This window comes from Argentina silus, assembly GCF_951799395.1.
Source record: "Argentina silus genome assembly, chromosome: 7".
Taxonomy (NCBI): domain Eukaryota; kingdom Metazoa; phylum Chordata; class Actinopteri; order Argentiniformes; family Argentinidae; genus Argentina; species Argentina silus.
This window is the reverse complement of record NC_139661.1, coordinates 23970625-23981284: the sequence shown is the minus strand read 5'-3', so window position 1 is coordinate 23981284 and position 10660 is coordinate 23970625. Positions and strand designations below refer to the sequence as shown.

General features: G+C 47.9%; 1 protein-coding gene across 2 annotated transcripts in view; it reads left to right on the top strand.

Moving 5' to 3' along the window:
* Window positions 1-638: 638 nt before the first annotated feature.
* pole (polymerase (DNA directed), epsilon) overlaps window positions 639-10660 on the top strand; it is a gene marked incomplete at its 5' end in the record, with an annotated part of 16070 nt that continues 6048 nt past the window's right edge. Inside the window, 33 exons of one of the 2 annotated variants that reach the window (XM_083673581.1) lie at window positions 639-715; window positions 899-1034; window positions 1202-1282; window positions 1366-1410; window positions 1523-1615; window positions 1817-1971; window positions 2126-2270; window positions 2409-2489; window positions 2809-2916; window positions 3038-3148; window positions 3241-3326; window positions 3429-3548; window positions 3664-3796; window positions 3918-4031; window positions 4137-4349; window positions 4536-4643; window positions 4772-4900; window positions 4988-5090; window positions 5177-5323; window positions 5482-5627; window positions 5756-5904; window positions 6346-6438; window positions 6939-7241; window positions 7570-7765; window positions 7890-8104; window positions 8331-8433; window positions 8597-8677; window positions 8777-8899; window positions 9057-9266; window positions 9412-9624; window positions 9897-10040; window positions 10225-10365; window positions 10537-10660. The exon at window positions 10537-10660 is cut by the window's right edge and continues 30 nt beyond it. In XM_083673581.1, coding sequence (XP_083529707.1) covers window positions 639-715; window positions 899-1034; window positions 1202-1282; window positions 1366-1410; window positions 1523-1615; window positions 1817-1971; window positions 2126-2270; window positions 2409-2489; window positions 2809-2916; window positions 3038-3148; window positions 3241-3326; window positions 3429-3548; window positions 3664-3796; window positions 3918-4031; window positions 4137-4349; window positions 4536-4643; window positions 4772-4900; window positions 4988-5090; window positions 5177-5323; window positions 5482-5627; window positions 5756-5904; window positions 6346-6438; window positions 6939-7241; window positions 7570-7765; window positions 7890-8104; window positions 8331-8433; window positions 8597-8677; window positions 8777-8899; window positions 9057-9266; window positions 9412-9624; window positions 9897-10040; window positions 10225-10365; window positions 10537-10660 — 4426 coding nt within the window. Of the gene's footprint in view, window positions 716-898; window positions 1035-1201; window positions 1283-1365; window positions 1411-1522; window positions 1616-1816; window positions 1972-2125; window positions 2271-2408; window positions 2490-2808; window positions 2917-3037; window positions 3149-3240; window positions 3327-3428; window positions 3549-3663; window positions 3797-3917; window positions 4032-4136; window positions 4350-4535; window positions 4644-4771; window positions 4901-4987; window positions 5091-5176; window positions 5324-5481; window positions 5628-5755; window positions 5905-6345; window positions 6439-6938; window positions 7242-7569; window positions 7766-7889; window positions 8105-8330; window positions 8434-8596; window positions 8678-8776; window positions 8900-9056; window positions 9267-9411; window positions 9625-9896; window positions 10041-10224; window positions 10366-10536 lie in introns of those variants that run through there. The other variant, XM_083673582.1, reaches the window with a different exon arrangement.

Genomic DNA, 10660 nt, shown 5'->3' with positions numbered 1-10660 from the left:
TCACAGAATGTCCTGAATCAGGGCGTGAGCTGAGCACGTAAAAGGGGAGGGGTTTGGCCGGCGAGGCCCCTCCCAGAGGCGGAGTTAATGGTTCTGATCTCGCGGGAACGGCGGAGAGCGCGCCAAATTCTGACTGCAGAGAACAACATCTGTCAAAAGATCTAACCAGTCTTTAAACTACAGCGTTAAATACAATTAGATATTGTAACATATCGTCACATAAATGTCGATATGACGGTTTGTGTATGGCAGCTAGTGTTTGCTGATGCTAGAGAAAAGTTTTACAATTAGTTTGTGTTTTCAGCACAGTAGGGTGACATTAGCTTGCTAAGGACTACGAACTCTACTAGCATCGTTTGCTAGGCGACATTACAGCCTGGTAGAGTCGACCTCCCGGTGGTCGCTGAGGGCCGTGGCTGTCCTCCCCTTACCTGCATTCTCACTGAGGGCCGTGGCTGTCCTCCCCTTACCTGCATTCTCACTGAGGGCCGTGGCTGTCCTCCCCTTACCTGCATTCTCACTGAGGGCCGTGGCTGTCCTCCCCTTACCTGCATTCTCACTGAGGGCCGTGGCTGTCCTCCCCTTACCTGCATTCTCACTGAGGACCGTGGCTGTCCTCCCCTTACCTGCAAACTAACATGGTTCTACAAAACAGTGGAAGGTACAAGCCGTGGGCAGAGCGTGGAAAAGGCGGGGATGGTGAAGACAATCAACAGTAAGATCGTCAGCTCATATATCAATGGCACATTTTAGATTTTGTGTCAGCTGATGTCATTGTCTAGAAAACACCTGCTGCAACTGATATCTAGTCAAAAATCTGTCACGTACAAACTAAATACACAGCTGTACCTAACTGTTACCGATGTGTATGTCTGACTGGCTGTTATGTTTCATCCAGGGATGATAAGTCGGACATGTCGGCAGCCAAGCGGCTGGAACGCAGCCAGTTCACCGACGAGATGGACGCTCGCTTCGGCTTCGAACGGATGAAGGACCCGGGGGAGAAGACAGGCTGGCTCATCAATATGCACTCTGTAGGTCACCCAGACAAGAGCTCTGTGGATGAAATGGTCTATATCGTTGTTCATCTTACATTTGTAGTACCAATGCAGGGATCTCTGTCAACATGGACAACCACATCATATCTTTACTCTAATCAATACCTGATAATTGTCAATGTATCCTCATGTTTCTCTCTCAGACAGAGATCCTGGATGATGACAAAAGGATGATCAGTGCTGTGGATTATTATTTCATCCAGGAAGATGGTAGCAGGTTCAAGGTGAGGATCAGAGCACTTCAGCACTGCTGAAATAGCGATGAAAACTCTTCTTTTCTGCCATCTCACCTGCTTGTGTGTTGTAGGTGGCCCTCCCCTTTAAGCCCTATTTGTACATAGCCACTAAAAAGGTAAGTCTTGATTCCTCATTTTATCATTTTGAAATGAAGATGCAGCCTACTTATTACGTAGAAGACAAAGTACTGTAGTATGTGACTGTATCCACCTCCGTGCCCCATCCAGAACTGTGAGAGAGAGGTCATCTCATTCTTGTCCAAGAAGTTCCAAGGGAAGGTGGCAAAGCTTGAGATGCTTCCCAAAGAGGACCTGGATCTGGTGAGAAAACAATCTGTGCCCCATTTATACGCAATGGACAATGAATTTATACAGTGTCCATTATAATATGTTGTCTGATCTGCCTGAATGTGTGAATGAATGTATGATGAGCCTCCAGTGTTATTGTTGCTAGTTAATTTTTGCCATGGCCTAAAGCTGAGATGCTGGTCAACCTGTCAATCACTTGTCTGTTCTTCACAGCCCAACCACCTGGTGGGACTGAAGAGGAACTACGTCAAGCTGTCATTCAACACTGTGGATGACCTCATGAAGGTCAAGCGTGAGATCTTTCCAGCTGTCCGCAAGAACCGGGAGAGGGAGAAGTCCAGCGACACCTACACTTCTCTGTTGTCAAGGTACCTGTTCAGGTGCTGCTCCTTAGGAGGGGCAGAATGACTGTGATTAGTCGTGGATTGTACGGCATAAACGATAAGGTCTTGCTATTGAGCTTCTTTTTCTGGTTTGTTCAGGTTGTGATGAGAGCTCTCTTAAGTGATCTCTGTTCATTAGTGCATTGGCAGGTGGAAGTGTGATGGCAGCAGATGAGGATGGAATGTCAAAGAAGATCTCTGACCAGATGGATAATATCCTGGACATTAGAGAGTATGATGTGCCTTACCATGTTCGGCTGTCTATTGACCTCAAGATCCACGTGGTAAGGAAATGGCAGGTTCTTGGGATGACGGTAGACACTCAGCAGAGTGATTATGTTCCTCTGTCAGCAGAGTGATTATGTTTCTCTGTGTGGCTCTCTGTGTGGAGTGTGGCTGACTCAGCCTTTGTTCCTCCCTAGGCTCACTGGTACAACGTCCGATACAGGGGCAGTGCTTATCCACCTGAGATCATACACAGAGATGACCTTGTGGAGCGACCTGTAAGAACAATTTAGCCCTATATTTTGAATATATATTTTGTATATTTATATGATGTCTTTGCCAATTATGTGTGTGTGTATATATATATATTCGTTTTTTATTTATCCATCTGTCTCTTGTTGTGCTCTTATGGTAGAAAAATGTTTATCTCCACTCTCACCTCACAAGATGCTCAGTCATCAGAGATTCTTAGATAAATCTGAATTTATAAAAGTTTCTGGCCAGTTAAAGTTACATTTATTAAAGTCTCTGACCAGTTAAAGTTACATTTATTAAAGTCTCTGACCAGTTTTTTTGTTCTGTTTATCTGTTCTTCAGGACCCAGTTGTGCTTGCTTTTGACATAGAGACCACCAAACTTCCTCTGAAATTCCCAGACGCAGAGACTGATCAGATTATGATGCTCTCCTACATGATTGATGGACAGGTCTGTTTGTCCGTGATGAGACTGTGAAACGTTTACATCCTGGTTCTAATGATGCCAGTAACCAGAGAGTATCTGTGCCTGCTGCTTCAACTGATTTCCTGTCTCTTCCTGTCCCTGACAGGGTTACCTGATCACTAACAGAGAGATCGTCTCTGAGGACATTGAGGACTTTGAGTTCACCCCTAAACCAGAGTATGATGGACCTTTCACTGTTTTCAATGAGCCTGACGAGGTAAAGAGGGGGTGTATATTAAAACAAGGTGAAGGGCAATGTTTGAGTGAATACAATAAATGCTTAATTATTTGCATTTTCTCTGGTTGTAGGCAGCTCTCATACAAAGGTGGTTTGATCATATCCTGGAAACCAAGCCGAACATCTTTGTCACCTACAATGGTGACTTTTTCGATTGGTGAGTCAGAAGATCAGATACCCTCTTCATTCAACTTTATTGTCTCTCTGCCTCCTACATGGGGTTTTGTCCACTTATGCTAATCATTTCCATTTCCTCCAGGCCCTTTGTGGAGACCAGGGCTGCCCAACATGGACTGACCATGTACAGGGAGATTGGCTTCCAGAAGGACAGTCAGGGAGAGTACAAGGCCAGTCAGGCCATCCACATGGATTGCTACAGGTAGGGTGCTATATTTGATACATTTTGAATTCTCTGTAATTTGTCTGTACAAATACTTACTTACACACACACGAACACTAACATACACATATTCTACTCTCCCTCTCTGTGTCAGGTGGGTTAAGAGAGACAGCTACCTGCCCGTGGGCAGCCAAAACCTGAAGGCAGCAGCAAAGGCCAAGCTGAGCTACGACCCTGTGGAGCTGGACCCTGAGGAGATGTGTCGCATGGCCACCGAGGAGCCACAGGTACATTCAGGGAGTCACACAGGCACCGCTGTTAGCTGTGAATGTGTTGTAGGCAGGTGAATTGCAGGAGCATCACAGTCTCGTTACCTGACTGTCTGTTTTCTCATGGCTTCCCTCTCAGACTCTGGCCACCTACTCTGTGTCGGACGCCGTGGCCACATACTACCTTTACATGAAGTATGTCCACCCCTTTATCTTTGCTCTCTGCACCATCATCCCTATGGATCCTGATGAGGTTTGTCCATCACAGCGATTACAATTGAAATCAAAATGAAAAAAAAAAAGAAAAAAAAAGTGACGCTTGTTGCCAGTGTTGCCAAATGTTTGTGTGTGTTTCCAGGTGCTGCGTAAGGGTTCTGGGACCCTGTGTGAGGCTCTGCTCATGGTGCAGGCGTTCCATGCCAACGTCATCTTCCCCAACAAGCAGGAGCAGGTCTTCAACAAGCTCACAGACGACGGCCACGTCCTGGACTCTGAGACCTACGTGGGCGGCCACGTGGAAGCGCTGGAGTCAGGGGTGTTCCGTAGCGACATCCCCTGCCGCTTCAAAATGGTACGACCCAGCCCTGCTTCCTGCTTCCTGCTCTGTGTAGTTCAGAATGGTACAACCCAGCCCTGCTTCCTGCTTCCTGCTCTGTGTAGTTCAGAATGGTACAACCCAGCCCTGCTCTGTATGGTTCAGTGTCTCCATGGTTGTTAGATATCTGTGTGTTGACGCTGTTTTCCTGTGTGTTGATAGAACCCGGCAGCATTTGACTTCCTGCTTCAGAGGGTGGAGCAAACATTGCGTCACGCCATCGAAGAGGAGGAGAAGATCCCCCTGGAGCAGGTCACCAACTTCAACGAGGTCAGCTACACTCAGCCTGTTAATATGGTGCTGCAAACTTGTATTGGTCTGTTAGTGGAAGTGCATTCACCTTTTATATGCCAGACACGCTGTGATTTTCATTCAGCAGTCCGATGTTCTGTGTACAGGTGTGTGATGAGATTAAGAAGAAGCTGATCTCCTTGAAAGAGGTGCCCAATAGGATAGAGTGTCCCCTAATCTACCATCTGGACGTGGCGGCCATGTACCCCAACATCATCCTCACCAACCGCCTGCAGGTAAGGTAATATTACAGGTGTGATATGATACAGGGTCAGAAATACTCAATACTAGAGCTAACTAACACTGTCATTCCTCCTCCTCAGCCCTCTGCTGTGGTGGACGAGGCCACGTGTGCAGCCTGTGATTTCAACAAGCCAGGGGCCAACTGTCAGAGGAAGATGAGATGGCAGTGGAGGGGGGAGATCAGTAAGACCTGGTTGATGTGGTGATAATTTACCCCCTAAGAGATTAATTAGGAATTGCCCCCTGACCCCTTTCCCCTCCCTCTGCAGTGCCGGCCAGCCGCAGTGAGTTTCACCGCATCCAGCAGCAGCTGGAGTCAGAGAAGTTCCCCCCGTTCTTCCCCAACGGCAGACCAAGGGCCTTCCACCAGCTCAACCGGGAGGAGCAGGCTCGCCACGAGAAGAAACGGCTGGCCGGTGAGACGACGATCATTTGTTTTTCTCTAAAATTAAGTGTTTCTTTCTTTCTCTGTTTGGTCCTGGAGACGCCTGGTCCGTCATCACACTGTCTTGTATGTCCCCCTGTTAGAGTCTGTTAGTGACATCGCATGCTGTCTGTCCTCTGCCTGTGTCAGACTACTGTAGGAGGGCCTATAAGAAGGTGCATCTCACCAGGCTGGAGGACAGGGTCACCACGATCTGCCAGAGGGAGAACTCATTCTACGTAGACACTGTGCGAGCTTTCAGAGACCGCCGCTACGAGTTTAAGGGACTGCACAAGGTATCACCTTCAAGGCCGGCTACACCCCTTCACTTCTCTCTGACTAGGAGGAAGTCTCATGAGTATTGTACAACTTGAAATTCAAGCCTTGTCTGCTTTGACACCAGTGCCTCGTTTCCTCTCTGTAGGTGTGGAAGAAGAAGCTGTCCGCGGCCCAGGAGAACTGTGACGCTGCAGAGGTGAAGCGCTGTAAGAACATGGAGATCCTCTATGAGTCCCTCCAGCTGGCCCACAAGTGTATCCTCAACTCCTTCTATGGATACGTCATGAGGAAAGGGTACGCACAGCCGTCCTCGGGGAAAATCAGTTATCGCACAAGCTTTGATTTGAATTCAATCTGCTTAAAGGAGCGACACTGTCAGAGGAGATGAATAGAGCGTGTTGTGACAGAGTTGTGACAAGGTTTTGTTGTGGCCATCTTTGGTAGAATTCTAATATATTTGGCTCTCACCCAGGCAGCTGTTTACCTTAAGCTAGTTTTTGTAGAAATGGAAGCAAAAAATAAGAAACTGAGGGACATGGAAAGAAAGTGAAAGGCAGTGAACGCTCCAAAATCTTTGATGAAAGTTCCTCTGTTTTCACAAGTGTGACATCATATCCAAGAGTGTTACCTTTTAAATGAAGTCTCAAGACAAATGCATGGGAGGGTTAATTGGAAGTCATGGTGTGTACCCTGCTGACGAGCCCTGTGTCTGTGCTTGTTGTTTCTTTCCACCAGGGCGCGCTGGTACTCCATGGAAATGGCTGGCATCGTGTGCCACACTGGAGCCAACATCATCACCCAGGCCAGGGAGATCATTGAACAGATAGGGTGAGAATGATGTCCCTTCTCTTACATCGAGGAAGTGTTTTCTCATTCGGTACTGACCTTTCTAGGCAATTGGCTCTGTGTTGTTGTACCGAATATTTAGACCATGTGTACCAAAGTTATTTGTTTCAGCGTGGTAATACACAGCTGCTTGTGTTTATTGTTACCATCCAACACCAGTCAAAGGTTTGGACACACCTTCTCATTCAATGGTTTTTCTTTATTTTTATTATTTTCTACATTGTAGATTATTATTGAAGACATCAAAACTATGAAGGAACACATATGGAATTATGTAGTAAACAAAAAATTGTTAAACAAACCAGAATATGGTTTATATTTTAGATTCTTCAAAGTAGCCACCTTTTGCTTTGATGACAGCTTTGCACACTCTTGACAAGGTGTGTCCAAACTTTTGACAGGTGCTGTACATTATATCATATTTAGTGACACTCTGCAGCAGATACTGATTTCACACGCTGCTCTGTTTCTCTGTGGTGCAGGAGGCCTCTTGAGTTGGACACTGACGGTATCTGGTGTGTCCTCCCCAACACCTTCCCCGAGAACTTTGTCATCAAGACAAGCAACGAGAAGAAGCCCAAGGTGACCATCTCCTACCCCGGGGCCATGCTCAACATCATGGTGAAGGAGGGCTTCACCAACGACCAGTACCAGGAGCTGGTGGACCCCGCCTCCCTGACCTATGAGACGCGGGCAGAGAACAGCATCTTCTTTGAGGTGGACGGGCCGTACCTGGCCATGATTCTGCCTGCCTCCAAAGAGGAGGGGAAGAAGCTGAAGAAACGGTAAGGGTTGACCCAGGGAATAGTTCCACCAGCGTGGGAATGTGTTCTGAATGTAGGGCTCTGATTCAGAGGGTGGACTATCTAGAAATGATTAATACTGTACATGTTGCCTCGTTGGCAGAAAGGAGATGTTTTGGGGGTTTTTATGATAAAAAAAGTCATCCTTCCTTCTTCTAGCATTGTGACTGCCAATGGCCCTTGGTCCTAGCATAGATTTTTTTTCTGATGTATAGATGATTCACTTACTTTAGACAAATGTACTTGTTGTAAGTCACTTTGGATAAAAGCGTCTGCTAAATGTTAATGTGAATGTTGTCCTGCTGTTCAGGTACGCTGTGTTTAACGAGGACGGCTCTCTGGCGGAACTCAAGGGCTTTGAGATAAAAAGGAGAGGGGAGCTGCAGCTCATTAAGATCTTCCAGTCCTCTGTGTTCGAGGCTTTCCTCAAAGGCACCACTCTGGAGGAGGTCTACGCCTCTGTGGCCAAGGTGGCTGACTACTGGCTTGACGTGCTCTACAGCAAGGTAATGTGTGTGTGTCCGTGTGTGTGTGTGTGTGTGTGTCTGTGTGTGTGTGTCTCCACACTTGCATACTATATTCATTCAACTTTAGTGGATAAGGCTAATGGAAACCTTTGGTTTTGCCCAGGCTGCGAACATGCCTGACGCGGAGCTGTTTGAGCTGATCTCAGAGAACCGGTCCATGTCGAGGAAGCTGGAGGACTACGGCGAGCAGAAGTCCACCTCCATCAGCACGGCCAAGAGGCTGGCAGAGTTCCTGGGAGACCAGATGGTGAAGGATGCTGGTCTGAGCTGCCGCTACGTCATCTCCCGCAAGCCTGAGGGCTCCCCGGTCACAGAGAGGTGAGACAGGCCGCCTTAGACTATAGACTAGACTAGCACTATAGACTAGACTAGCACTATAGAGTAGACTAGCACTATAGAGTAGACTAGCATTATAGACTAGACTAGCATTATAGACTAGACTAGCATTATAGAGTAGACTAGCACTATAGTCTAGACTAGAGGAGAGGAGATTGATCTCAGCTAGTTTAGCAGTGACTAAAGAAGTGGTCTGCGTCTCTGACAGGGCCATCCCCCTGGCCATCTTCCAAGCTGAGCCCAGTGTTAAGAAGCATTTCCTGCGCAAGTGGCTGAAGTTGCCCGGTCTCCATGACTTTGACATCCGCACAGTAAGTCTTTGCCATTTTTTAAGTTATGCCATGGTTTACTCTTGAATAGAGCAATGCAAATATCCTTGATGTATTGGCACTTACAGTATACATGTGTGGACAAAAGTGTGCTTGAATCTTTTCTTTCCTTACCTCTTTCCCTAATATCTCATGACTTCCTTAGATCCTTGATTGGAACTACTACATAGAGAGGTTGGGCAGTGCCATCCAGAAGATCATCACCATCCCAGCAGCCCTGCAACAGGTAACCACATCATGTCATTTGCTCTGAGCAACCCTGACCCATGTCTGGTGGTGACCTAGATTATGTTTGATTGTGCTCACCTATGGTCCCGTCACCCAGGTGAAGAACCCTGTCCCCAGAGTAAGGCACCCAGACTGGCTACACAAAAAGCTGCTGGAGAAGAACGACATCTTCAAGCAGAAGAAGATCAGTGAGCTCTTCACAAGCGAGGGCAAGAGACAGGTACACCGGACAGTCATGCCATATTTGAAGGACACACACACACACACACACTGACACACACACCCAAACACACACTGACACACACACCCAAACACACACACACACACTCACACTCTGACACTTACTCACACCACTTCCTCCACTGTCTGTGTCTCAGGTGGCCCATCAGCCCCTGGAGGCGGGGCAGGCAGCAGACATGGAGGACTTTGGGGTGTCAGCGAGACCCCTGATGCCTGCCATCCCCATCAGCACCAAGCGTAGGAGGGCATCACAGGGCGTGGACAGCCAGGTGGAGTCTCAGGATATGGAGCTCACCCAGTCCTGGAGAGAGATCCTGGGCCCACCCCCACCTATGGGGGAAACACAGGTAGGCAGCCATGCTTATCCTAGCTTATCCACTACAAACCTGATGAAACAGACGATATTTAAGTGGTAAATCGTTTGATGGCGTGCTTAAATGGAGGAGGTCTCTTCTCGTCCACCTGACTCCCGTCTTTGGTGTGCGTCTGCAGGAGGACCGTCTGGTGTGGCTGCGCTACCACAAGAAGAAGTGGGAGCTGCAGCTGAAGCAGAGGAAGGAGAGGAGGAAGAAGAGGAGGCTGCTGGACGGGGAGTCCCAGCCTGTAGGGGGAGGGGTGATCAGGGACGGCCCCACCACGGGCCTGGGCAGCTTCCTCCGCAAGACGGCACGCAGCGTCCTGGACATGCCCTGGCAGATCGTACAGGTGGGCTCAGCTCAAATGACAACAGCTAACCTGTTTACTGTATATGAAAATGGTGTTTTCATTTTCATATTCAGCTTGACAGACGATGCTAAATGACTTGTTGTAAATGGTGAGATACAGAACAAGCTGAAAGGTATTTCGTATGTGTATTAAGCAGGGTTGTTAGACAGAAATTCATTGAGTCATCGTGTCTGACTGGATCTCTCCTCTCCTCTCCTCTCCTCTCCTCTCCTCTCCTCTCCTCTCCTCTCCTCCCCTCTCCTCCCCTCCAGATAGCAGAGACCAGTCACCCTGGCCTGTACAAGCTGTGGGCTGTGATTGGCACTGACCTGCACTGTATGAAGCTCAACATCCCCCGGGTCTTCTACGTCAACCAGAAGGTCCCCAAGCAGGAGGAAGGAGCCACATACAAAAAGGTATTTATATATCTGATGATCTAAACTTCAGTATTTAGCTAAATAACTCTTAGCTGCATACAGTACTGTATAATAGTATAATACAGGTGAGTCAGTACTGTATAATACAGGTGAGTCAGTACTGTATAATACAGGTGAGTCATCACAAAGGATGGATTTGGAATTGCCGTGTTTTTTTCTTCAGGTGAACCGCATGCTGCCCCGCTCCAACATGGTGTACTACCTGTACCAGTACAGCGTGCCTGAGGACATGTACCAGGAGCACATCAATGAGATCAACGCAGACCTCTCTGCGCCAGACATTGAGGGCGTCTATGAGACCCAGGTACTGTCAGATTCCTCTACAGTGTTTTAATGGGTATGGGGCATGTTTTTTTATTTTTTCATGCATGAATATCTAACTGATGCCGCTGTCTCTGTTCGCCCTGGTTTCTGTTTCTTTGTGACAGTCTGAGTTGTTAATGTGACCCTTTGTCCTGACACGCCTCTGCCCCAGGTTCCCCTGCTGTTCCGGGCCCTGGTGCAGCTGGGCTGCATGTGCATGGTCAACAAGCAGGTGGTGAGAGACCTGGCCGGCAGAGAGGCTGACACCTTTGACCTGGAGCACCTGGACATGAGGT